This window comes from Labeo rohita, chromosome 14, assembly GCF_022985175.1.
Source record: "Labeo rohita strain BAU-BD-2019 chromosome 14, IGBB_LRoh.1.0, whole genome shotgun sequence".
NCBI lineage: Eukaryota > Metazoa > Chordata > Actinopteri > Cypriniformes > Cyprinidae > Labeo > Labeo rohita.
Genome location: NC_066882.1, coordinates 12,741,091 through 12,768,658, shown reverse-complemented (window position 1 = coordinate 12,768,658; position 27,568 = coordinate 12,741,091). Strand labels below are relative to the sequence as shown.

General features: G+C 36.4%; 2 protein-coding genes across 5 annotated transcripts; one reads left to right on the top strand and one right to left on the bottom strand.

Annotated features, from left to right (window-relative positions):
- Nucleotides 1-685: 685 nt before the first annotated feature.
- Nucleotides 686-3,132, bottom strand: si:ch211-195b11.3 (uncharacterized protein LOC100334344 homolog). Its single transcript, XM_051128010.1, has 4 exons — nucleotides 2,972-3,132; nucleotides 2,104-2,126; nucleotides 1,178-1,278; nucleotides 686-931 (listed from the first exon to the last, which is right to left on the bottom strand). Exons 1-4 carry the CDS (start codon nucleotides 3,018-3,020, stop codon nucleotides 871-873), a joined length of 234 nt encoding a protein of 77 aa, XP_050983967.1. The 5' UTR covers nucleotides 3,021-3,132; the 3' UTR covers nucleotides 686-870.
- A 3,724-nt stretch (nucleotides 3,133-6,856) lies between these two features.
- csnk1a1 (casein kinase 1, alpha 1) lies at nucleotides 6,857-26,022 on the top strand. Of its 4 annotated transcripts, none has more exons than XM_051127162.1 (11): nucleotides 6,857-7,517; nucleotides 7,828-7,934; nucleotides 11,489-11,615; nucleotides 11,704-11,802; nucleotides 14,045-14,128; nucleotides 16,540-16,679; nucleotides 17,075-17,153; nucleotides 17,806-17,880; nucleotides 20,334-20,440; nucleotides 20,681-20,829; nucleotides 24,439-26,022. In XM_051127162.1, the coding sequence occupies exons 1-11, from the start codon at nucleotides 7,395-7,397 to the stop codon at nucleotides 24,444-24,446; spliced, it is 1,098 nt and encodes a 365-aa protein (XP_050983119.1). In that variant the 5' UTR covers nucleotides 6,857-7,394; the 3' UTR covers nucleotides 24,447-26,022. The 4 variants fall into 4 exon arrangements, with proteins under 4 accessions (XP_050983119.1, XP_050983120.1, XP_050983121.1 ...); XM_051127164.1 differs by having other exon boundaries at nucleotides 6,858-7,517; nucleotides 20,681-20,793; XM_051127163.1 differs by lacking the exon at nucleotides 24,439-26,022 and having other exon boundaries at nucleotides 20,681-20,834.
- The last annotated feature ends 1,546 nt before the right edge of the window (nucleotides 26,023-27,568 follow it).

Sequence of the window (27,568 nt, the reverse complement as noted above, 5' to 3'; positions counted from 1 at the left end):
ATTCTGTTCAAAAACTTTTCACTGGTAGTGTAATTATAAAATTGAATAGAAAATGTAATGTAAAATGTAATTAAAATTAAAATCTGAATAAAAAAAAAAACATACTGCAATATTGCTAGAATTTTGATAATGTTCACATAATTAAAAGAGCAAATACGTAATTTAAAATGTATTCACCACAAAAAAAGGAAAACTCCTAAACATATTTGGCAACATTTTAAGAAATGTTCTTATGTGGTATTTCTTTCACAAATATCATATTTATTAGGTTTATATGTTACGTTTTTTATTTGCTTTAAATCAGCTTTTTAATGTTATAAGATGATCATAATATAAGGACACCCCAATATTTTTTTTTTTATGCTCCTCAAAAATGTCCAAATGAATTACATTTTAGAAAACAAAAACATGTACATCATAGAAAATATATGTTCAAGTCAGTGTATGTATACATTGAATTTTTAATGTATTTTTGAATGACGCAAACAAAAAGTAAACATGCATTCACCCACATATTCAAATATTTTAAGTATTTAAACAAACAATTCTCACATGTGCTACAAAATTCTGCTGTTGTCATTTTTATGTCATAATTATGAAGAAAAAGAGAAAATTTTGATTCTAAATGTGATTTATTTTAAATTACAGTTTTTAATTATAATTTATTAATAAAATAGAGTTCTCAAATGCTTCACTGTTTTATTGCATTAGATTACATATTGACAAAGCAGTGTCTGATAAAGTTCCAATAGCATATGTCCTTACATGATACTGATTAATGTATGACAGAAAATCATGCTGGTTGTTGGTGTAGTATCTAAACTAAAGGCCAGTTTGGATGCCATTGATGTAACAGCAGTGAGTTCAGGCTCACTTGTTTTCATCCTCACACCGTCCTGCGTGCTTAAGGCTGACGTTCTTGTTACGAACCCTAAACAGAGAAGACGTGTTAGAAGAGGCACAAATACTGTTTGAATTGCTGTCAAAAATGTTTACTATGCCTTGTGCTTTTTGTATAATACATACTTTGTCCTCATAATGAAAACATGGCTGTTTACTAAACCTTGGGAGCTTTGTAAATAACTGACATCTGGGCTTAGCCTGGGATTCTCACATGTGTTGCCCCAGCTTTCTCAAAACGTTGAATTTACATTACACAAATGTTCAGCTCACGTACTTGTTCTCCCAGTGCAGCATACACTCATTGGAGTATGTGAGTCCATCGTCTCCACAAACTGGATTGTACTCACGAGTACATCCAAATTCAGGAACGTTGTTCTATTATGAAGATGTCAGAGAGATTCAACAATCAAACCAAATATAATGACACTTTACCTCCATTTACTTGATTATAAACTACTGTTTAAAAGTTTACGGTCTGTAGGATTTATTTTTAAAGACAAGGATGCATTAAATTGATCAAATGTGACAGTAAAAACATTTATAATGTCACAAAAGATTTCGATTTCAAATAAATGCTAAAAAATTCTATTCATCAAAGAACCTTGAAAACAATGTATCACGGTTCACACATAAATCTTAAACAGCACAACTGTTTTTAACACTGATAAAAATAAGAAATGTCTTAAGATTTGTTTTAAATTATTAAAGGTCCATTGAAGTGCTTTGAAACACGTAGCGTTATTCTTTGTGGTGACGTAATTTCAACTAAAACAGGAAAATATTGATGAGAACGTTTGATGAGAACCTGAAGTGCAGCGTGATGTCATCAAAATCATTGATCCATATTGGCGGAAGTGAGAGACTGTACGTTTTAAATGCTTTTATCTTGTAAACGCGAATTTTGTCATTGTTTTCGAGCACACTACCTTATAGATAACCGTAAGGCTATCATATTTATACTAAAAGCCAAAAAAACTTTGATTTTATGGGGACTTTAAATTATCACCAAATCATCATATTAGAATGAATTCGATTTTTTTTTTTTTTTCATGTTTGTATTGTTTTTACTGTATTTTGATCAAATAAATGCAACCTTGGTGAGCATAAGAGACTTCATTTTTTTAAGCTGCATGAAAAAAGGTGAAATAGTTATTGCAACATCTGGTAACTTTTAAAATTAGTGGTTTTACTCTAACTTACCTCACTCTCCTGTGCTTCTGCCACTGTGGAAACAGTGAAAAATTTAGATTATTGTTAAAAATAAACCAGGAAAGGCACTAAGGTTTTCCCTGTTGAAATTCCAAACAGGTCTTAGATAAAAAAAAGTGGCTAAGCAAGTTTTGTACTTTCTTTTCAACCTATTGTATGTCTGAATAGCTTCTAGGTACTTTACATATTTGCGCTTCTATTTTCTCTCCTTTGTTATGATCATTTCAAAAACAGGAATTTACATTTCAGTCATTGCAACATCCTTTTATGTTCTTGAGTATATCTGCATTGAATAAAGGGATTTATGTCCGTACAATACTTCAAAATAGGCTCTGGTCAGAGAATCAAGCTGGATAAAGAAGACCTAACCTTATAACAACAATTCATGGATTCTGTTTTTGTGTGTGTGTGTGTGTGTGTGTGTGTGTGTGTTTTTGTTTGTTTTTTTCCTAAAAACAACAAAAAGTATGACCCACTATGCAGTGTCTCAGTTCTCATCAGTGTCATATGTCAGTTATCATTGATCTCTACAACATGAACCCATTCCAAAATATCAAAAAATGGGTCTGTCTGGGTCAGGGAATAATGGCTCTAAAGAACAAAAGTTTAATCTTGTGAGCTGTAACCTTACCATGTGTGGATTTTTCCAGAAAGCATAAAATAATTTCAAAAAACAAACACTGTGTATCTCAAAAATGCTTATTATGACACGTCAGTGTCACATGATGTTTGTTAAACAACAATAGTAGTTTGACTAAGTATCAATCTGGATTTGATTTTAATTATTTAAGATAATTATGACATAATATCCACATTTCATTGTATTTATGTACCTTAAATTGCCAAATTTGAATCTTACCAGAAAGGTAGAAGAGAACAGAAACGCAGATCAGGATAGCCAGCTTCATGGTTGCTGTCGTCGTATGAGTCGAGAGTGGGAAACTCAGCAGGTGTATCTTAGTATCTGGGGCCCTGTAGTTATATAGCTTTTGAAATGAACCAACACTCCTCCCTCCCTCTCATTGTTTCTGCCTACCCAGAAAGAACCTGATGGGTGACATTCAGGTAATGGTCCACAAACAATGACTAAGGGCATATGGGACTAACGTCATTTATTTGTGGTTTTAGGTTAAAAGTCTTTGTCAACAAAGGGCATCCTGAAGAAATTGCTTCTGCTTCTTACTATTTATCCCGGGTTTTTATTAAACAGAAATAGCAATAAAATCCACACTTACTAGCAGTTCTAGATTATGTACAAATTTTAATCTGTTATTGATTCCAATTTACATGACAAAAACTGTACTTTTGCAACGTAATCCATTACATCACAGACTTTAATATAATCGGACAACTTTATATTACTTTTGACCTAACCTCGTTTATCATATTGATTTAAACAGTATAATTGTACAAAGTACAATATTGACATAAAAATACAAAGAGTAAGTAAATATTGGCTGTTCCATTTGTTATTAACAACATAAAGTGCATTAAACATTATTTTACAGGAAGGTTTTTCAAACTAGGGTTTGTGAAAGAACTGCAGGGGGTTTATGAGTTTAATGAAAAGCTAATAATGAATTCATAAAAACGCTAAATGAAAATGAATCATTTAAAAACCAATCAAAATAAAAAAACGTACTAAAAATGTAATATTTTATTTATTTACCTTTATGTCATGGACCATTACCAATGTCAGAGAACCACGGAGCATACAAATATGATACTTAATTAATAAAATATGTATTCAAAAAATCTCAGGGGTACTTCAAGTAAATATATTAGGTGAAAGAGGATCATATGGCAAAAAAGTTTGTGAATTTGTGCATTTGAATGTCTTTGGAAGACAAAACCCTTCCAAAGACAGAAATACATGGTTCATTTACCTACAGATCAATTAAATAAAAATAAAAATGTGTGTGAATAATGACTGGTCTTTGTGTGAATGTCCACAAAACTGTAAGACTTTCTGAATGTACAGTATATAAGCAGTAGGATATATCAGAGAGGACAATTTAAGACATGTAAAAGAGAAATTTGGTAGAATTGATACATTATGAATAGTTTATTGCTATTGTGTGAATGTAATCGTGTAATCCATAAAAAAGTAACTGTAGTATGAGTATGAGTATTTTAAAATGTACTTTAATCTAATTACAAGTAGACAACTTATTTTTTTGAATCTGATTACATAATCCAAACTACATGTAATCAGTCACCACCCAGCTCTTCTTACAAGCATAAAGTCCCTCTTGTCCATGAGAGGAGCAAAGCTGAAAGATCACAAGTCTAAATAAAGGTCTCATTTTACAAACATGATGTCTAGCTTCATTAAATCACAAAATGTTTGCTGCAGAAAACGATGGCTTGTTGCCTGTAATTGTTTTAATAGTCAGCAAATGCCTTGTTTACATAATCTGCATGGGCTTCACATATGTAGTAATTGATAATTTGCTCTGTTTTGCAGATTGCCTCCTATCAATTTGGGGTTGCAATTTAATATCCTTGCTGACGTTCATTCAGCAAGGATATTAAACTGATTAAAGGTTACAGTAACAACACTTAAAATGTTACAAAATATTTCTATTTCAAATAAATGCTGTTCTTTTTATACTTTGTATTCATCAAATAATCCAGAAATAAATGTATCACTGTTTGCAAATATTAAGCATCACAACTCAGCATTGTTAATAATAAGAAAAGTTTCTTGGGTGCCAAATCAGCATGTTAGAATAATTCTTAAAAAATCATGTGACACTGTAGTATTAGCTGCTAAAAAATTAACTTTGCCGCCACAGGAATACATTTTAAAATATATTTTAAATTGATTTAATATATCACAACACTACTGTTTATACATGTACAGTCTTGTTTTCAAAATCTGCATGGGTTGTCCTAGTCATACCTCTTTGCTTAATTTTGTTAATGGCCTCTTTTCAATTTGGGATGCTTTTGTTTTCTAAACATTGTTTTTATGCTAAGTTATGATAAGTAAATCTTATGTTGTCCATCTTGTCATGAAACATTCCATCAAGAGATTGGGTAATAATTCATCAGTTTGATGAGTAGTCAAACACAACTAAAACTATAATTAAGAGGGACGTGTGCAGTATCTTGATTGAGAGAAACCTTTAAAGGGATAGTTCGTTCAAAATCATTTACTCACCCCAATGTTGTTCCAAACCTTATGACTGCCTTCCTTTTGGAGAGATGGCAGAATGTTAAGGACAGTCAAGTAAACATTATTGTTTAAATTAAATCTTTTGTTCCATATAAGAAAGCAAAATACCATAGTGTCTTAAAATCTCCTTTTGTGTTATGGAAAAAAGAAGTCATACAGGGTTGAAAAATCATGAGGGTGAGCACATGATGACTATATTTACTTTTGTGGTGAACTATGCCTTAATGGCAAGATCTCACTAGGTGGCATCAGTGAACCATGAAGCGGAGGTCATCGAGGCGCGTTCCCGTGCACAGTCATCGCGAGATGTGTAAATTTTGAACGTATCAAGTCTGTGCGAACTGTTTATGGGCCATTCCACCGAATGGTTGCCATTTATGTACCCAGGACATTATGTACAAACATGCATAAAAATGAGCTATAAAATACTGTTTTTCTATAAGCATATTAGTCCTGCGCATTAATCTAACTGCAAATTTAAAATATTTAATTAAAAAAAAAAACACTAAAACACTGAAAATACAGCATTTGTACATGTTCCCAGTGTCTAACGCTACATTTTAACATTATTTTGCTTTTTTGTGTACCTCCATGTCCCAATCTATAATATTTTAGATAAAATACACATTTTAGTCATGTCCACAGGTTTTCACTCAGTCCTGTTACCCTAAACTAAAAAACTAAAAAATTCCCCAAGACATTTTCAACATAATATTACAACATCTGGATCTTCTTAAGGCAATAAAATGACTGAAAGAATGTGGTTTATTTTCTTTTCTGTATATTTGATTATATTGTAACAGCGTCTTTCCAGTTACCTAAATTATTTCTTAATTGTTTATTTAAAAATACAACTCTCTGGTGAACCACTATAATTTGCTGAGTATACTCATAATATTACCACGTACTCCTTGTGGCTAGATTATATATATTTGCTCATTTTATCCTAAAATCTCAATTCTGTTACTTTCAGTCCTGTTACTCATATACTCATATATCCTATACTTATATATAGTAACTGAGTAATAGTAACAGGAGTGAGCAGTGTCATTTGATTTATTAATGTCAGTATTAGGCTACATACTGACACGAATCGTCCTACATCGCTGCAGAAGTACTGACCCAGTGTTACAAAGTGAGCGTGCAAAGATCAAACGACCTTTACAAAAATGTTTTGAAGTTGAAAGAAAAACTGAGATGGGAGTTTTTCGACATACCCTAACCGTAATGAACCGGAATGCACAGAGTTCACGCAGAGCTAGACAAGAGGAGCATTTGAGGTTAAAAAGTATGTAAACTGTATTTTATTTATTTTATTTTGTTAAAGAAAATGACCAATCGTTTAGCTAGATAAGACCTATTAGAGCCATTTGAAGCTGCATTTAAATATTATTTTGGAAGTTCAAACTCGGGGGCACCATAGAGGTCCACTATATGGAGAGAAATCCTGAAATGTTTTTTTTTTGAAAAACATGCGCGCCCTCGCGTTTTTCGCCATTCGCGTTCCCGCAGCCTCGCTGACATCACGCGTGAACCCCTCCCCTGCCCGCGGCGGCGCGCTTTAGCGCGGTCTCGCTCCTCTCCTCAGATCAGCAGAATCTGTTCATCTAGAGACGGACAAGATGGCGAAGTGAGTGGGTTGCGCTTTGAAAAGAAAGCAGCGACTCACATAATTTCTTCAAAGTTAAAACGTCGTTTGCCTTGATGTGCGGTCGAATAAGCTGGAAAGCGCGTCTTTAAGAAGAAAAATCGCCCCTCAGAGAGAGGTGTTTCGAAGAGAGCGTCGAGGACATCGACTCCTCCGTGTCCTTTCAGGCTAAGCTGCTAGTCAGCTATTCGGGGAATTGCTCAAGAGAAAAAACAGCCTCAACCTCAGGGGAAATAGTCTTGTTTTCACGTAGATGTCGAGACGAGTAATCTCCTGTTGAAACCAATGTCCGTTATCATCTCATTTTCGTCGTTGTGAGTTGTTAAGGACACCGCTAGTGAGGAAGACTCGTTTTTAGGCTAGCTAGCATTGTTTCTACTGGACTGAAGAAGAGAGCAGCCTGAAAGCCTCACCCGTTCACACAGTTTCAGAGTACTTCTCGGATTTTAGGACATGGCCAGCAGCAGTGGCTCTAAAGCCGAGTTCATAGTCGGTGGGAAATACAAGCTCGTACGGAAAATCGGATCTGGATCCTTTGGTGACATTTATTTGGCAATCAACATCACAAATGGAGAGGTAAAGATGAAATGGATGTTTGATAAATGTGCTGGGATAAGAAGATTGAGGGGGTTATACATAGATCCAGCTCGTCACATCTGATTACCAGGACGTAATTCATACGGTCATCGAAAAATATAGCCTGTACAGCTTTGAATGTTTACCATATTGTAATATTTGACCTAAACATATAACTATGTTTTGGTAGATTTGAATAGATTAAGAAAGAAAGGATGGTGTAGCATCAATTAATAAACCAATATTCAGTGACTTGTGTATATATATATATATTTTTTTAAACAACGATCTTAATTTTGAATATTTTCAGGAGGTAGCTGTGAAATTGGAATCACAGAAAGCCAGACACCCTCAACTTCTATATGAAAGCAAGTTGTACAAAATTCTCCAGGGAGGAGTCGGAATCCCACACATCAGGTGAGTAAAGATGTCTTATTGTAGGTGAAATTATAAAGGATTTTGTTTAGATGGGCTAGCTGGACTAGTTTGATCTGGTTTATAGCCTAGCGCAAGATCGAAAGCAACGGGTCGAGTAACGTTACAAAGTACACGTCAACTACGCATAATACTTATCGTAATAGATCGTTAATTTATTATATACACATATGAGAATTGGATGGTCTAATATGTGTAGTTTTACACTGATGATAGGCTAGACAGGCTAACTAACGTTAGCCCGTTCATTAGCGTTAGCGTTTCTATGAAAGAACCGCTTTTTAAAATGTCTTCAACGACGTTACGTGTTCTGTATACTGTATTATAAGATAGTTTAATGAATAAGATTTGATCACGAAGTGTGTGTTTGTGCGTTGCTGAGTAATGAGTAAGGTTCGAGTGGGAAATGGCCGCTGCTCTTTTGTTGTGTTTGTTCAACATGTCCTCCCTCTCGATCAGAAAATGGCGGATGAGGGAAAACAAGTTTCAGGGCCTAGTGAGACTGCTGCTCTCTTCTCAAGGTGACTGAGCCGTACGAGGGCAGCTATTCGTGTCAAAAAATCTTTAAAGAGCTAGTTTGTTTTATATAACCACATTTGTAATTGTGTAAAAGAGCTAACCATTTATGAGAAAGCTTTCAATAACTGATTCTGGATGCACGTTGAAATAAAACGTAGTCCCCGTTTTCGTTTCTCACGAAAAATGTAGAGGTTGTCACGTATGTTTTCTGATTTGAATGTAAATAACGTTATACATATTTTATAACTCTACAGGTTAAAGTGTTAGTGGTTGAAATAGTGTATTTATCTTTATTTTCCAATGCAGTTATGTTTGTAGGCTTTTATGTATTAAGCAATTTCAACCCTTGTTCTTGGAAAAAAATGGCTTAGGCTGGTTTATGACTTGGTATTAAAACTTAAACCGTTTTTATTGCACCGTACATATTAGATTTTATTACACTGTAGCTTTATGTGAGAAGGTTACCAATCCCAGACATGTTGTGTATCAGATAAAACTTGAAACTAAAAGCAATGATTTAGTTATGTTCATGTTTAATTAACTTCGCCACCTGACATAATTCTTTGTTTTTCTTTTTTGTTTTTTTTTTATAAATATTATGAACCTCGACTCTTGGCTGTATCTACCTGAATTACTATGATTATGTATTAAAAGTTAACTTTGCTGGTTTATTATACATTTTTTTTTTTTACATATCTCAGTGTTTCCCACAGGTATAAAGTATTCTGTGTTGGTAGATGGTGGAAAAGACGCATGACATGCTGGCGCAAAAATGTTCTAGCTGCTACATGTGACAAAAAAATGATCTGTAACATTGTATTTCTATTAGAAATTCTGTTTCTATTTATATATATTATATTTATATCAACATTTTATTTATGAGGCGCATGGCCTACCTGAGCCTAATCTGGTTAGGGAAATGTTTCGTCCTCACGTGAGATTCCTGATCGGTTGTATTTCTGTTGAAATGATCGAATTTGCCTGTGAAATTTCACCAGACAGCGGTAAATGTGACCACACCTAATTTCTTGCAACATTTAAAACCTAATTGTTTGCTCTAAACCTAATCGTTTTTTTTTTTTTTTTTTTTTTTTTAAATAAATGCTGCTTCAGCAATAATTTTTGTTGCTTATTTAGTTTTATTGTAGATTGTAGTGCATGATTTAGTAAACTAATCCAGCTGTCAGAAGGTTTCCCTTGGTAATATTAGTATAAATACGAATACCCTGCCTTCGCCGTCAATGAACTGCCATTACAGGTGTCCATTTCTGTGGCATCTCATGCTGACAGCAGCTTGGCCGATTAGAAATCTGAACTCTTAGACCTTAGCTAGTTATTTAACCCTGTGCAGTTACCAGTTGGGTAACTCCAGGCATGGATGGATGGATTTACCAAACACTTTAAGGACGAGACCAGATGCAGCCATGAGTTATAACTAAAAAGTATAGCAGCATATTAAACTCCCTTCTAGTTTAACGCTACTGCTTTTAAGATATGTGTAATTTAGGTTATGTGTAATTACTGGATTGAATGCGGAAAAAGCATGTGTTATTAACTACCTCAAAGAAAAAATGGTTGTGCATTTCTCGTCTTTCTGCCCCACTTTGGCTTGAACTGTTTTGTAGTGAATGAATTGAAGTTTCCGATAGAAAAGATGCGTAAAAGTACTGGTTTCACTTGCTGGTTACTAGAGCTTGGAAAACCTGCCATACAAGATCTCCCTCCCCCACACTCCCTAAAACCACTCACTGCCTTTGCTAATGAAAGAAAAGAGCTTTGTGTGCTCTTCAAAGTCTTTTATGTAAGCTCAATCACAGGAAAGTGTCTACTCACTTTATTTAAATATATACACATTTACACCAACACCTCTGTGTGACTAAATACAAGGTGGTTTATTAAAGTTAACATGTTCAGGCAAACTACACTGTTTTGTTCAGCGTTTCCCGTAGTTTTGCTTTGAAAAGAGGAAATGAGTATCCCACAGAGAAGGCTGTAGTTTCCGTAAGCATGAGATTGCTGTTGATATGAGTTTCTGTAAGCATTGTAAATGTGGGTATATTTGTGAAACATGAGTTTTTTGGGGTTGGTTTCATAGTTTACATTTATAGTATTTTTGGTTTTAACTCGTGGGAAAATGTTAACAACTTTTTTTGTTCATTATTACTGCTGGTGCTTTTGTACTCTACAATATGTCGCTAAGACTTACATAATTGTGAGTTTACACCAAAAGGCCTAAAACTGAATACCAACAAAAGTTTTTACACCAGCATTTAGCATGGATGTGGTTGCTTCCGCATTATAACCATTACAAGGATTAGGAGCCCGTTTGTGGTTCAAAGTACATTTTCTATTGTCTTTGTGAAATAGTAGATGTTGGTTTTCTGGCACAGATGACCGAATGCACACTAGTCTACTGCTGCACCTTGTGTCTCCACAATACCTCTTTGTTTAGGGGACTCTCTAGCATGGTGGTTGCTTGGCGACTGCTGTAGCAATGTGTTCACTAAATGTGCAACTCTTTTGAACCTCCACCTGCTAAGCTGTGTATCTGAGTCCTGCTTGTCAAAGTTAGAATATTTGCGGGAGCCACCTAATTGATTTTGTACGTAACGTAAACAATTTAGCATTGCTTTAATTTTTTTTTTGGTCATCCACTCCGGAAAAATGTGTCTGGAGTGGCTGGTCTAACACATGTTCTATAGTTACTGTGGACTGTAAATGCAGTCAAGTCACCAAGCTGGATATATTGGATGCCATTGTTCACAGGGTGTGCCATGTAACTCCGACACTTCCTTAACTGATAAGCTTCATGCTTTATTGGCTCAGTATAACTTAGTCAGCTATCTTCAGTTTTAATAGTCTTTTAATTTAATTGTAATTCGCTTGTGATAAAATCTCATCTTGTAAACTTGAGCAAAGTGTCATGCATCAAAGAAGCACAGCTTTTGTTTTCATGCTTTTGTAATAATTGCCATGCAATCTTGAGTCGTCATCAATTATGTGGTGCTGTTTTTCAGGTGGTATGGCCAAGAAAAGGACTATAATGTCCTAGTGATGGACCTGCTGGGGCCAAGTCTGGAGGATCTCTTTAACTTCTGTTCCCGCAGATTCACAATGAAAACTGTCCTAATGCTTGCAGATCAGGTAATGAATGGTTAATTTTGGCTTGTAATAGCAAACTCAAAAAATTGAGTGGTCCTGTGGTGCTAACCTGGTTGTTTTGCTTCCACAGATGATCAGCAGAATCGAGTATGTGCACACAAAAAATTTCATCCACAGAGATATCAAGCCAGACAACTTTTTAATGGGTATTGGCCGTCACTGTAATAAGGTAAACTTCCACCATTTCCCTATTTTTGTGAGAAAGACAGTCAAGTTAAAGATTTAAAATTGACATGGAGGATTGACTGCGAATAAAACTGCAGATCACTAAGGTTTCTGTTACATTGAGACGTTCTCATGGACGAACACTGGCTTGAGGGCCTGTGATAGTTACGTTTCGATGTTGTTCTGATGATTTGGGATGGCTGGGTTCTACAAAGAATATTTGGTGGGAAATCATAGGAGCAGATAATTAAAACCGCATTGAGTCCTTAGACACGATGTTTACAGCTTAACTTCTCAATGGTTTGAGAATCACCTGACGGTTGGGCTGTGGACATCTGTGAACATGGATTGTATGTCTTTCACTCCTCAAATGGAACTTGTGCATGATATGTGACTTGTGGTTGTGTTTTTTTATTTTTTTATTTTATTATTATTTTTATTTCTCCCTTGGACTAGGAGCCTTTGAAGTGCTTTGCACTGTTTTATTTCTCTCTATTCAAATGTACAGAAGTTGCCTGATTTGTATTTTGTTTCAGATAACTCGTAATTTTGAGCCCTTGCAGACAGGCAACATTTGGCAAAGTTAAAGCATCATGTGCAAAATAAAACAATGACTTACGAGTACAAGCTCTGATGGTCGTCTAACAGTTCAGATCAGTTTCCACTACAAATTCTGGTACTTTTTGGTACTTGAGTGAAGCCTGTATTACCATTTTTGGCAGTGCTGTCTGGAATAAATGTTTACCATTGTGTGTCTGTGTGAATGCCAGCCTCAAGCTTTTATTTTGATACATACACATGAAATTGTCACCTTTTTCACTAAAACTCTGGATGCACACGCTCTGCTTTTGGATGTGTAGCTGTCGACATCCACCCTGGACAAAAAAAAATCGTAGTTAAGAAGTGCAGTGAACTCAGCCGACGGGAAGATCTGATTTAGCTATTGCTTCGCAAGCCCGCTCTTTCGGTGAGGAACCATAAGGCTTATTCTCTCGCATTATTCACTGCTCTCTGCTTACATCTCATACGATCATTACCACTCTTGATCCAGCCCCCAGTAAAACGTTTTTAGAGTAAAACTTGTAGATGTCTTGACCAAGAATGGTGCAGGCCAACAGGTGACATCAGTTCCACATGAGTCAGTCTAAAAATGTGTTTGAGAGGCAATTGTTAATGCTTCGTGCAGTGATATTTTTTTTTAGATTTACTTAAGTTCAGCTCCAAATATTCCTCTGTACTTCAAGTCTGACATATTCTCCTCACACAGTCCCCCACTCTCCTGTCACATTGCGGATAACCGTACTCAGCTCGGCACCATTGTTAACTAATGGCTTGTTTTGTTGCTTTACCCTGGGCTGCTGTATTAAAATCTCCAATGTCACTTCCACCGAAGCTGTCCCATCTTGTCTTTTGTAACTAAACTAAAACTGTTTTTGCAATAACATGCAGGTTAATTCATGCACCTCTTAAACTGCACGCTTTTTTGTTGTTTTGTTCTTCAGAGCTTCATCCCTACCTGATTTGGCCTCTCCGCACGCCAAAGTATTCTAGCCTCTTCCTTACTGTAGGTGGTCCGATGATCTGTCAAACACGAAATGCAATATTTATCCTTCACAGGACTGTTAAAGGGGCGGGGCTGAGTTTTGGTTGGTTGCATTTCTCAAAGCTTCTCATGCCTAATTTTAAAACAAGTGCCCATTGTAGTGAATGGCCTTTAGAGTTTGCCCTTCTTAACCCTAGTTGTGCCATTTGTCTTGTTAGCCTCACGCCGAGGTGGGCTTAGCTGTTAAACACCGTATGGCACAGCTAGCGTTAAATGCTGTCGAATGTTTATGGATAAAGCCTTGGCAAAGTCAAAAAAGAGAATCAGGCTTGGGAACAATTGGTATAGATGAGAGGAAGATCACTGGGTTGGGCGGCCAGAGGTGCCATGTACAGTTTGCCTCTATGGCTCGAGAACCGACGAGGCAAGCGGGCCCTGCATTATACGGTCTGAAAAAAACAACAACTATCAGCTAGTATCTGAGCCTGGGCTTATGGGAAGACGTCTGCCATTAGCAGAGCCTCCTCTGAGTTTGAGCTAGGACGCTTGCTGGTGGATGAAGGATTGCCTTAGGCTTTCTCTTCCCCTCCCTCTGCTCCTCCTCGCGTTCTTTTTCTGAGCCTTGGTGTTGCCTGTCTGCGCTGGCCGTGTGCGGTTGTCAGCAATACTGTTTGATGCACTGCACCCTCTATTGTCTGTTCAGTGTTTAGAATCTCCAGTGGGGAAGAGGAAAAGAAGCTTGGCTGTTAGTTCTTCTCAGGACCCATCTTTCTCAGGATTAAACCAGGTCTGAAACCACAACCACCTCCTAATAATCGCCCAAAATTCTTTTGATTTATTTTTTTTTTTCTGTGCCTTTTGGAGTTCTTTTTCCTATTTAATTTTGATTTTCAACAATAACCATTAACGTTTGTTGGCATTAAACCAGACACACATGCTAAACAGAACTAGAGATTTAACTCCTAATCCAGATTGAGGGGATCTCTGTACAGGCGGGTGAAGGACTTGTCACTTCGGGAAGAAGTAGCAGATTGTTCTCAGTCCTAGTCAGTTCTAAAATTTTAACAGAGGATTTTCACTTGTCATTTTTTTTTTTTTTTTTTTTTTTTTTTTTTTTCCCCACTTTATTTTCGTATTGGCGTGTTTGGTGTAGGAGAATTCACAGTTTTCTATGTAAAGACTTGTTGCAGTTAGACAAAGCCCAGTGCTCTACTGTGACTTCTAATCAACGACTTTTGACAGAATAATTTGATTGGCCTAGTTTCACTGCATTGGGTGCTTGTTCTTGCTGCAGAACGCATCTTTCAGTTCATCAGCAGCACTTTGTGACACTGAGGCTTGTTTTCCCAAGCCAGCCATCTATCGTTGGAACATGTTGTTGGAATGTTGGTTGCAACCAACTGCACAACAAGCCATGTGAAAATTGTGGCCTGTTATTGACAGGGTTGACATTTTAAACACTTGGTTTTTAAACTGTTGCATGTTTTTGTGTTGAGATGTGCTCATTTTTATTTAAAGGTTCAGTTCAGCCTAACAAAATGGGAAGTAACTTTTGGTACTCAGCTTCTGAAGTGAAAAATTGTTGGCATCACAGCTATTTGCAGTCATCTTCAGAGCACTGACAGGAAGTTAAAATAGCAAAATATTAAATGTTTGCGTGGGTTTTTACAGTGATGGCCAAGTACTTGTACCTCCGGCTATTTCAGAGGAGAAGGGCTCTTACATAATTTGAAAATGTTTAAATCAGTTTGGCCAGAAAACCACTTCTTATTTAATGCTTCCTCTTTATCGTTAAAGATTGTGCTGGGACGTGCTCTTTAAAGGAGTAGTTCACTTCCAGAACACAATTTTACAGATAATTTACTCACTTCATTGTCATCCAAGATGTTTTTGTCTTTCTTTCATTTTTCAGTAAAGAAATTGTTGTTTTAGGAAAACATTTCAGGATTTCTCTCCATAATGGACTTCTATGGTGCCCACGAGTTTGAACTTCCAAAATGCAGTTTAAATGCAGCTTCAAAGGGCTCTAAATGATCCCAGCCTTGGAAGAAGGGTCTTATCTCCAATTTATATACAATTTATATACTTTTTAACCTTGTCTAGCTCTGCGTGAACTGTGTATTCCGGTTCATGACAGTTAGGGTATGTTGAAAAACTTCAAAATCGTCCTAAATCGCTGTATTATCTTTTTTTGTAAAGGGCATTTGACCTTCTTTGCATGTTCACTTTGTAAACACTGGGTTGGTAATTCTGCTGCAATGTAGGACGATTTTGAAGTTGAGTTACAAAATGAGATGGGAGTTTTTTTTTTTTTTTTTTTTTTTTTTTTGGCATACCAATCATTTAGAGCCCTTTGAAGCTGCATTTAAACTGCATTTTGGAAGTTCAAACTCGGGGCACCATAGAATCCATTATATGGAGAGAAATCAAAACATAATTTTTGACAGAATAAAGAAAGACATTAACATCTTGGAATGACAAGGGGGTGAGTATCTGTAAAATTTTTTTGTTCTGGAAGAGAACTGCTCTTTTAAGGCATCCTTGCTGCAGTGTGTTTTATGCATCTTAAAAGAGCAGTTGTTGGACAACAGGTAAATCATAAGATTTCTGGTGCGCTTTGATTGTAGCTCTTTTCTCCTGACTTGACCTCTAATGGAAGGGTCTAAGTGGAATTGCATGGTTGGCGTAACTAATTGTCTTGACAAGAGGAAATACGTTTCAAATCCCTGCTTGAACCAAGCAAACAGTAGCATGGCTGAGTGGATATGTTACAATATGGCTGCTGCCTCAGTGAAAAACCAGTTGGGTGAGGCGTTCTTGCTGGGCTGTGGCCTGTAGGTGTGTGTGTATGTGTGTGTGGGACAGGATTTGAGTGGCTTTCCATTAATGAGAATGATATTTCAGTCAATGACAGGCTCTTAGAGTTAACTCTTGCATCTCTGCTTGGATTAAGGGTGTGTTTCCTTTCCCAGTAAGCTTCATTTGCGTTGTAGACTCTGACCCTATCGCTTCATTGATTGCAGACGCTGGATGCATTGTTTTTTGTTCTGAGGTCCAGGTAATAGGTCAGACAGCTCACAGGAGGAAGTTGGAAGAAAATGAAAAATGAATTTGTGTCTCAAGTTTTCTTTCATGTTTATGGTCAGTTTTGAAAATGAAATGTCTGTGTTTGTGCTTCTTTTTAATTTATTTGTATAGTTGTTCCTCATCGACTTTGGTCTGGCCAAGAAATACCGAGACAACAGGACACGACAGCACATACCCTACAGAGAAGACAAAAATCTCACAGGCACAGCTCGCTATGCTAGCATCAACGCACATTTGGGCATCGAGCAGAGGTGAGCACTTCGACACAAATTGTTGATTCAGTTTTTGCTCATTGTGCTCCAATCCATGTTACAAATTTCAGTCAAATTTTTCTGATGATAGCATTTGTAATGGTTTACTGAACACATAGTTCTCAAGTCTTTTACAATAACAAGCAGCTCCATAAATTCTTGATCGTGGCATTTTGCGACCTTAAGTGATTGATTGGGCTGTGCTTGCTTGCCCTTTACCAAATGAGTGGCATGTCAGTGGTCAGTCAGTTAATTTAGGGATAGTTTACTCAATCAAACCCACTCATATTCTATGCACTATTTTTTTTTTTTTTATTTTTTTTATTTAAATAAAGATCTGCCCTCTGTTTAGAGGCCTTCTGGCTTGATTTTAATCCTTTATTTCATTTTAACAGTCGTCGAGATGACATGGAGTCGCTAGGATACGTGCTGATGTACTTCAACAGAACCAGCCTGCCATGGCAGGGACTGAAGGTAAGCAGTACAGATAATGCACAGGCTTGATCCTTATGGCTGGACTTTTAGATGGGATCGCACAGCATGTCTAAGATTTGTTGAATGAACTTAGTGAGATACTGATATATACATACACATATATATATATATATATATATATATATATATATGTATATGTATATATATATATATATATATATATATATATATATATATATATATATATGTGTATGTGTGTATGTATATATATATATATATATATATATATATATATATATATATATATATATATATATATATATATATATATATATATATATATATATTTTATAGGTTAATTTTCGAAAAGCATGCCAGTAACTTTTCTGCTCTGTGTGGTTTGAATGCAGGTTATATTAAGTATGGATGTTTAGAATACATCCATAATGTTGAGATTACTCCATAAGGTTAATGAATATTACCTTATTTATTAATGTGGAGTGAAAAACCTTAAAAGAATGAACTTAAAGTTCTTAGGCAGTATGAAACGGGCCAACAGGTGGTGCCTAAAAAAGTGCTGTAAATCTTCTTTCAGCTGTGTTATTTATGGCCCCCAGCACTGTGGGATTGCACACTGATAAACAGCCTAGTACCAGATCATAGTGTGTAACGTTTTCATTTTTGCCCACAGGCTGCCACAAAGAAACAGAAGTATGAGAAGATTAGTGAGAAAAAGATGTCGACCCCTGTCGAGGTCTTGTGTAAGGTATGTGAAATTCTACATCCTCACAGTAAGGCTTTTCAAAGGTCTGCACGCATGCATGCTATAAAACCTCTGCTCAGTATAAAGGTTGTGATGATAATTCCCAGGCTCCATGAGTATTCAAATTAGTTATCTCCAGAACATTCAATACTAACTATATCAATGAGATGCTTGTACACCTTTTTTGCATAGCTTCTTTTTGTGTGTTTTTGGGAATATAAATGTTTAAATTTTGTGTGTCAGGAAACTATGTAAAAACATCCAGTTGCTTATAAGAATAAACCTCCCATCCTGTGTCTATCACTAGGGCTGCAACAATTCCTTGATTCTATTAGAGTATTAGATTAAAAAAAAAAAAATAGATTGTCGAGTAATCGGCAAAATACCGGAAGTGGCACATTCCACATATTAAACCCATTTAAAAATCATAATAAAGTTGTATGCTGTTAAAAATTCACAAACACTACGATTCAATTAAATAAATGTTTAATATATGCACTTTATTTACATGCATGTAGGTTATGTACGTGTGTATCAGAGTGGCTCCGTTCACTGTAAATGCTGCTACACAAATGTGGAGAGTATCAAACTCCATCTCTGCATGTTGTTTGGGTTTATTATAACATTCATCTGGGAACGCAATGTGTGCTATTTTATCAGATTTGTAAGGTAAATCATTAGAGATGCACCGATTGCAATTTTCGAAAGTGTGACCTGCCGATACCGATTTTTGCCGATTCTGATTTCTTTTCTAAGAGCTATAATTGACAGCATATACAAAAAAATTGTACTTTATTTAAATGCAAAAAAAGTTTACCAAATAAAAAATGATTAAACAATACAGTTGCCCCAGTCTGCACAAAGTTACAGAATAAAGTGCTCTGTAACTGGAAAGTGGTAGAAATAACAATGATCTGAAAAGGAGTTGTTGTGTATAACAAAACAGATGTCATTTCCCACCATGTTTCTTAAATTGTCAAAAAACTCCATCTTTCCACTGCAGGAAACACAGAAGCTGCATCTGAAGTGGCATTAGATGTATTTACACAGACTGTTTGATGAAGCCGAGGTGCTATAAATGCATTTACACTGCAAAATTTCGAATGCATAAAGAATTTAAGATTCATGTTTTAAGTATCTTTTTAAAAATACAAATAAGAAATGTTAGGAAAATGTAGATGCTTTGTCAAACCAAACCACCAGTAGGTGATGGCACATGACTCTTTTAAGTGAATAATTTAGTCAGTCATTCAACATATTTTCAAACGGCTGATTCAGTCAGAAACGAGGCAAGTGACTGTCTTTTATGAATGGGTTACTGAATCATTGACTCATTCGATTCATTCAAAAACGTGGATTCATTCAGTAACGAAACACTGCTGTGTTACACAGAGATACAGCAGTTCTGAACTATTTCTGAACTGGAACTATTTTCGACAACTAAATTGAGGAAAAAACAGTCAATATTGTGTCTAAAATGTCAGTTACTTAATTTTAACAACTTCTTTATTGAACCACTATTTTATAAAATCTCATTGCAGTCGCGATGAAACATTTTGATTGTGCAATGTTGCGTACCTGAATATTGTATCATAAAAATTTCTTTAACTGTAGTATGCATCTATAACTTTCTGTGAGTGTTGTTGCACTCATTTGTTTTCATTTCTGCATGAGTTTCTCACTCAGGCTGTGCAAACCTCATCTGGCACGACACAAATACATTATCAGTCGCCATAATAAGTGTGATGTCAAAACGGACCGGCTCTGAATCGGCAGGTCATGCTGAAAATCAGCTAATTCCAGTCCCTGGCCTGTCGATCGGTGCATCTCTATAAATCATTTATAAACCTATGAAAACACAGGAGAATACGACAATATCTTTGAGTATGCTAACTGCTCATCGCGATTTCAAAATAAATGTTTAAACCTTCACTCGGAGTTCACACGTTTTGATGCCCATATATTCAAGAAATTACAGCGGCTATTTTATATAAGGATTAGATTGCACAGTGAAGTGTAAAAACAATCGTCAGGCCATTGGCATCCTCTGCCCTCAACCATATGATTATTTGCTTTTGATACTTTATTTGAACTGATTATTGCCTCATTGCTGTTATATGTATTTTGAGACATTTTAAAGGCTATTGTTCACTTAGGTCTATTTTTATAAAAAAAAAAAAATCCAGTTACCCGATTAATCGTTAGAATAATCTGCAAATTACTTGATTACCAAAATAATTGTTAGTTTGACAGCCCTGTTCACCAGGCTGTTCTGTTCTAGCCTGCATGAGTGCCTGCATGAGTGTCTTTTTCCTACTAGCATTATTATAATAGGATATAAAAAAACTTTCTTTTTGTTCATTTCCTCACCTTAAAAAATAGCTGGTCAGGTTGACATAATTTATGGAGCTTGGTAATTTTGTTCTTTCATAACATGCATCTGGCTCTTTCCTCAGGGGTTCCCAGCAGAGTTTGCCATGTACCTGAACTACTGTCGTGGGTTGCGGTTTGAAGAGGCACCTGACTACATGTACCTGCGTCAGCTTTTCCGCATTCTTTTCAGGTGCCTGACAATTTCTTGCTTTACCTCAACACTCCCAACTGGCCCAGAAACACCAAAACACTCCCTAGTCACAACTTGTTTTTCACAGCTTTGTTACCAGGCTGAGGTTAATTTTACCTAGTAGAAAATCTTGCCAGTTGTGGACTTCTCATGTTTATTTTTTGTTTTCCACTTGTGGTATCTAACTTCATTTGGTTTGTATTGGTATACTCACTCCCGTTTGATCACTTTCACTTTCAGGACTCTGAACCACCAGTATGACTACACATTTGACTGGACCATGCTGAAGCAGAAAGCAGCACAGCAAGCGGCCTCCTCAGGGGGACAGGGGCAACAGGCACAAACCCCCACAGGCAAGCAAACTGACAAACCCAAGAGTAACATGAAAGGTTAGTAGCAAACAGCCAAGCGACGTTTTCAGCGCAAAAACAGAGACACCAATTGCTTAGCTTGCATTTGTAAAAACAAAAGTGGATTTGGAACATTCGCTCCCCAAAAGATTCATGAAATGCAGAGAAACGGTGTTAGTTCAAGGATGCACACCCTCCAAAAAAAAAAAAAAAAAAAGATTCAATTGGTATGTCTTGCAAAAGCAAAGACGTCCTTGGGAAATTTGACTACTAACTTTGAAAAAAAAAAAAAAAAAAATGTCTATTCTTCTCTGGGACGAAGGGTTGGCTTCATAATCTTTTCTGTGAATGTCAGATAACCATCCCTTTAAATTAACCCCTTTCTAAATGGGATGCTCTATTTGACAGATTTCTCCCAATCATTGTTCCTGGATCTAACACTTGTTAGTCTTGATTATAATGGTCTCTTCAGTACAAACATGGATACGTGGGAGTGATTTCTAACCACAGACTAACCAAGACCATGTCATTTTCACATCTCTTCATTTACTCTCACTGTACTTTTCTATATGTTTGGTGTTAAGGGAACTGTCGTGTTATTCTATGTTCATGTGATGACTCAGTGATTATTTTTTGTGATTCTAGTTGTGGATCTGCTTTCCAGCAAAAGGCGTAACCCATTCTAGGTATATGGACTTGGAGTCGAGAGTGCCTTTTTTTCATCCAGAACCATTGGCGATTAAAAAGCATGTTAATGAGCATATAGAGTTTCTTTTACACTACATTAGCGATAAGTAGTTCTGGTCAGATGGTGTAGGCTTTAATGTAGTCTAAATCTGTTGTGCATCTAATGCAGAGAAGGCTTGACACTTGGAAGGGCACAGTTAAGTGGAAAAGCTGCTGTCACTCCATGTCTACTGCTGTGTCCTTTAGTGCCCTGCTAAAGTTGGACTACAGCAGTGTTTAGTTTGGGTGTTTCTTACTAAACATTGATATAATTCTAAGTTGCTTTTGGTGCTTAAAATGGTCTTAAATTTCATATCGGCAGTTCTGTGATGTCTGCAGGATTTCTTATATAGCCTTGTTTGTAGGCTGTGAGAATATATTCCATAAATTTCTGGCAGTTCTGATATTCTAAAGCCGTTTTGTGCTGTAATCTATATAATCAAATGAACGAGATGTTTTTTTTTTTTTTTTTCTGCCTTTAGGCCTAAATGGCCACAGAGGACCGTGGGTTTATTATAGCGATTGTGTGGCGTCAACCCACGCAGGCAGCTATATTCCCAGCTGAGCTTTGTGATCTATTTCCTCTGTGACGTTATACATGGCTTTTAGAGTCTTTTCTTTTCAATCCCATGGTTCAAGTCATATTCTTTGTTGGTAAATGCTTGGTGAAAAGCAGGAAGACTGTTTTGCACTCAAGGTTCATCCTGAATTAACTCTGAGAACAACTGCTGTTAAAAGTGGCTGGACTAACTAAGAATAGCATTTGCTGATGAGGTAGTATTTGCCTAATCCTTCGTGCACGCCGTTTTAGTTTGATTGCACCCCATCCCCCCTTCAAAAGCCAGGTTGCGTCCCCTGCTTAGAGATATGATTGTGATAACGCCATCTGATCGAAGATTTACGCATCTTGCAGGCTCAGAAATGGAGTACTGTCCCTTTAAGATCCCTTCGGCTGAAAAGCCACAGCCAAGAATTTAAGTGGTGACGCTCAGGAGTGTTTGAGCTTGAAAGAACTTTATTTGCAGGGGATTGTTGGTTTCTTGGTTACCGGCGCAACTTTGTTAGTTCTGCAACAACGGAGACCCAGCTTGCGCTGCTGTATTATTGTTGAGATTTGTCCTCAGAGTGCTGCGTCAGCATACTTCCTCACACTCAATGAATGCAGACTTGTCAAGCATTTAATTTTCTCCTCTTCCCGTCGTCTTTTTTCACTCAAATGTTCCATCGGTGTCCATAGAAATGTCAAGGCTGCGGTAGCTAAATGTAACTATACTCTGCAAGTAGTAGCAGCTCGAACCTAACAATCAAGTTACTTGGCAACCGGTTTTGAATCATCTATCCATTGCGGATTAGTTATAAATGACACAAGCAGTGACACAAATGGGCGACAACTTGGCTTTTGAATCTAAAAATCCTGTTATTATCTTACTTTTAGATTCTAAAAAAAACAAATATGATTTTTACATGAGGAAGCAAGTAAACATTATGCTTTCCAAGCATGATCAGTTTATTAATTTTTCAAGAGTAATGTTGAAACTGCAGTCTTAAAACAACTCTTTAGATTTTATTTTCCTGTCTATATTATCCTGTTTCATTTTGTGCTCTGTTTGCCTGAGGCAAAAGCGCATTGATTTTTAGAAGCAGACCACAGTTGAGAGTGCTGCGCTGGAAACATTTCAACATACGTCACAGGTCTGTCAGGTTGTTTTTGTTGAGGATTATGATTGTACATGACTTGAAGCTGCTTGTGAGGTTAGCAGTTACGCTTCAAAATCAAATCGGTCTCATTTTTCTCTAGTTGAATTCACATTAACTTAAAGGGATAGTTCACTCCTTAAATTAAAATTGTCATTCCAAACCTGTAACTATTTTTGTGTGGAACACTGATATATTTCTTAAAATATCTTTGTATGCATGTTACCCTGGGCCACAAAAACAGTCATAAGGGTTCATTTTTGGTGTGGTTTGTTAGGAAAGAACAATAACTGGCCGAGATACAACTATTTGAAAATCTTGAATCTGAGAGTGCAAACAAAAAAAAAATCTAAATATTGAGAAAATCGCCTTTAAAGTTGTCCAAATGAGGTTCTTAGCAATGGATATTACTAATCAGAAATGAATTTTTTTATATATTTACAGTAGGAAATTTACAAAATATATTCATGAAACATCTGTACTTAATATCCCAATGATTTTTGGCATTAAAGAAACATTTTGAGCCATACAATGTATTTTTGGCTACTGCTACAAATATACCCATGCTGCGTAAGACTGGTTTTGTGGTCCAGTGTCACATGTATCCATTTTTTTATTTTTTTTGTCCTTGCATTGAAATTTAACCAGCTTTCCATCATAGAGGTTTGGAAGCACATTAATTAATTTTCTGGATGGACTATATCTTTAAATGGTACTTTTTAGATGGATATTGTGCTGCTTTTTAAGGCTGGTAGCGTCATCTAGTATCTGTGTTAGTGAATAATGTCATAAAGGATTCTCGAAGGGACAGCTGCTTTGCTCTGAGCTGGTTTTATTTAACTGTAGGGTGGCTGATCGTGCAGCAGCTGTGTTGGTTAAGGTGTCAGTCGGCTATAGAAGCGTATGAATGAGTAACATGCATCAGTCATGGTTAGGAAAGGTCTTAGCTGCCTCAAACCCCTTCTGGACTGTTGTAGCAAAAGTGTTTATCCCCTCTGAGCCCCCGTGAGTTTGATGACATGAATGTTTTTCTGAGATTCTCTGCAGCAAGTCTCGACTTTACTGCAGAGAGGGACTGATGACTTTGCACTTTCTCTCTTCCAGGACTGAATAGTGCTTTGACTGGGTTGGCCGCATTGATTACAGTAGCTCAACCCCATTCAGCTCGGTGCCGCTAACTCTTAACCCTCTCCTCTCTATTTCTCTATCTGTCTCCCTGTCTTGCAGGTTTCTAAGCATTAAGACAATGTAATGAAGCAGAGCAGAGTGGTCGTAGCAGGATTTGCCTTCCAATCACACCCCGGCATCTAGGATCAAATTCACCAGAACCTGCCAGGCACTGTGGGCAACCTTTTTCCTGTTAAAGAACTTTTGTTCCATATACTATATATGTAATCGGTATATATAGATAAGATGCTCCGCATATATCTATATATTGGTATGTATATACTATATCCACACAGAGAGCAGGCTTGGTTTGGAGTTGGAAGCTGTAGCCTTTTCTATTGTCCTGTCCCTTGAGACTTTCGCCCCCTTCTCCTTTCAAATGGAAAACTGTAGAAAATGGGGATATAATTGTGCACATGCAGATATTTTCCCGAGTTTTCTCCTTCAGGAAAGCTGTTCGGGGTCCTTCCTGAATTCTCGGTTGCCCATCAGAGCAGTTTTGGCCCCCTCCCTTTCCTTCTCATCGTCCTCTCGTCACCAAGCGTGGCACAAACCCAGACACTCTTCTGTCAGAATGGAGACATCCGAGACACATTTTCGTCCTTCAATTTTTTTTTTTTTCTTTCCTCAAGCAAAATGAAACATCTGAGATTAAATCTTTTTTTTTTTTTTTTTTGTTTGTTTCAAATGTATCCAAATAATTAAAAAGGCAAACATTGGGTTTTGTTTTTCTTTTCTAAAAAGGTAATTACGATTCTGCCTGCTGATATGTGCTAGAGAGCTTCTAATGTGAAGATTTAAAAAAAAAAAAAACATTCTAGTGACTACTAGGTTTCTCTTTAGAACGCTGCATTAACTATATTGTACTTGGTATTCTGAAGTCTAAAAAAATAAAAGAATAAACTCCACAAAAGCATATTCATTACAAATTAGGCATCACTCTGAACTAAACCTGTATGTTAAATGCTTAGATGAAAATTGTATGCATCTGATCTGGGTTTTTTCTCTTTGGAAAATGTTCATGTTGATTGAGAAAGTAACCATTCGTACGATTAATTGCTATGATAGACTCAATGTTTTGTTTTTGAGAGAAAAATGTGCTCACTCCACCCTTCCCGTTACCATTTTTATATGCATATATATCATTTTTTTTTGTTTTGTTTTTTTTTTTTTAATCAGAAAAATATACTTTTTCAGTTTTATAGAGTTGTCTTTCCCTGTATTGAATGGATTATTTGGGGGAAAGGGTTTTTTGTTGCTTCTTCCTGTGGTGAAGCAGATCCTCTTGTAAAATATCTCTGGGACTTTCTCTCTGCAACAGTTTTTCGCTGCTGTTAGGTAGCGGTCTTTTGCTCATTTCCTTTTCTTTTTTTTTTATTGCAAAGAAAATGTTGGAGGGTTTCTTTTCTATATAGTTTTGGGTCTTGTGAGGCAAGAGCAGTTTGATTTCTTATGTTTTCCTCAGCCTTTAGCCACGACAAATGCACACAGATAACTTGGCTTTTTCTTTTCTTTTTGTTGTTTTCCTTGCCTCCAAACTGTCCCTCAGAACCAGCTTTAAGTACTTTACAGCTGGACATTCTATAAAAGTGTAATTTATTCCCTTTTAGCATGTCAGAATAAATTAAAATGACTTCTCAGAAATGCTGTCCCAGTCTCTGTAATTTTACGAGAATGCACATAACTCGGATTACTGATAGATTTTCCCCCATCCCTTTCCATTTGTTCAGGTATCTGTCTCTAGTCTGCACATTTATTGTTGAAGTACCACACAACCTGGCATCAAACTTTTGTTTTTGAAAATTAAAATGCTTTAAAAATGACAGAGCGAAATGCTTGGTTCTCGAAAAAATGTAAAGCTTTGAATGACTTTGTCTCCAGTGTTTAAAGAGACATCTTTATGGAATTGAACTCAAGATATTGCTGTATTCCAGGAAAAGCAGTTCCTGTGCAGTTCTTGTGGGGGTGGTGGGTAGTTCTAGGTGCTCGTGGTGTTTTAAATTTCCAGGATTTATATCTGTAAATATTAAAATGGCTTTAAATGGCAGGTGTGGAAATTGGTTAATGTGCTTATTGACAAAAAAAATGGCTGCTTCAGTTTTCTAAAACACAATACTTTTTACATTTTCAACACTGAATTGTTAATGCTTTTATGTGGTATTAATAAAACGTTCTTTTAGGTTTTAGAACAGGAGCAGGGCAGCAGCTTTGTAAGACTTCTTAATGAGTCATCTCTAGGTGTTTCAAATCCAAAGCATAGTCATAATTTGCCTGTTCTTAGGTAAATGACAAAGTGGTTTAAAATGTGCTGCGAACAGGTCTAAAGACTCAAATGAGACACTTCAGGGAAATGAACATGGGGGGAAGGGACTGGGGTACAGATCAACACATGCACAAAACAGCTGCTGCCTCACAGGGGGAGGGAATGGAGAAGGCCCACAAACCTGTTTTAACAAAAAGTGCCAGTATGTGTAGTTTAAACTTAAAACTTAAATGTAACTTGGGGCTTTTATGTCTGGTATGAATTTTTAGACTTTAAATAGCTTATTTAAATTCTTTCTTTCTGTAGTCTTTGGTGTATTATTTAAAGGCGGCCTTCATTCATAAAGTATGAATGACTTATTGCCCACTGAAGGCTCTGCTGAAGGCCTCTCTTCCCTTTATGGAGTAGGAGTTCTGACACACCACGTGAGTCAAACGTCACATGACCATACACTGTACTGCTGTAGCTGTGTAATGTAATCCAAGCTACATTACCACTTAATCTCACTCAGTTCCTCTATATCCCTGTGTGAATGCATAATGAAATCAGTGTTTAAAAAGATAAACGTTTTTGCGCATTGAATGTACCATTAAGCATAACATTTGGGGAGGGGCAAACTGTGTCTCAAAGGAATTAAATACATGGTTTTATTTATTTTTAAATATTTAGATGTCTATACAGCTTTTTCTTTAAGGCAGAAGTAAGCATATGGGTGAGACTTCCTGAAAATAATTAGAAGAATAACAACGTGCAGTAAACAGTAAAACTGCACTACAAACCAGTGTGCTCATAATTAAGACAATACATTAACATAACATGGTAAAATGCCAATTTGCAATATCAAGCAGCAAAACAAGCTGTTTTGTAGAGGTAAAAATAGCTGGATGCCAATGAGACCGGAAGCCAGACCCATAAAATTTACGAACG

Bases quoted from the DNA above. Each gene is read 5' to 3' on its own strand.
- si:ch211-195b11.3 (XM_051128010.1), bottom strand. From the start codon at position 3,020: ATGAAGCTGGCTATCCTGATCTGCGTTTCTGTTCTCTTCTACCTTTCT. The intron at 2,127-2,971 runs GTAAGATTCAAA...CTGTTTCCACAG, and splicing joins TGTTCTCTTCTACCTTTCTG to TGGCAGAAGCACAGGAGAGT. The intron at 1,279-2,103 runs GTAAGTTAGAGT...TCTTCATAATAG, and splicing joins CAGAAGCACAGGAGAGTGAG to AACAACGTTCCTGAATTTGG.
- csnk1a1 (XM_051127162.1), top strand. From the start codon at position 7,395: ATGGCCAGCAGCAGTGGCTCTAAAGCCGAGTTCATAGTCGGTGGGAAA. The intron at 7,935-11,488 runs GTGAGTAAAGAT...GCTGTTTTTCAG, and splicing joins GTCGGAATCCCACACATCAG to GTGGTATGGCCAAGAAAAGG. The intron at 17,881-20,333 runs GTATGTGAAATT...CTCTTTCCTCAG, and splicing joins CTGTCGAGGTCTTGTGTAAG to GGGTTCCCAGCAGAGTTTGC.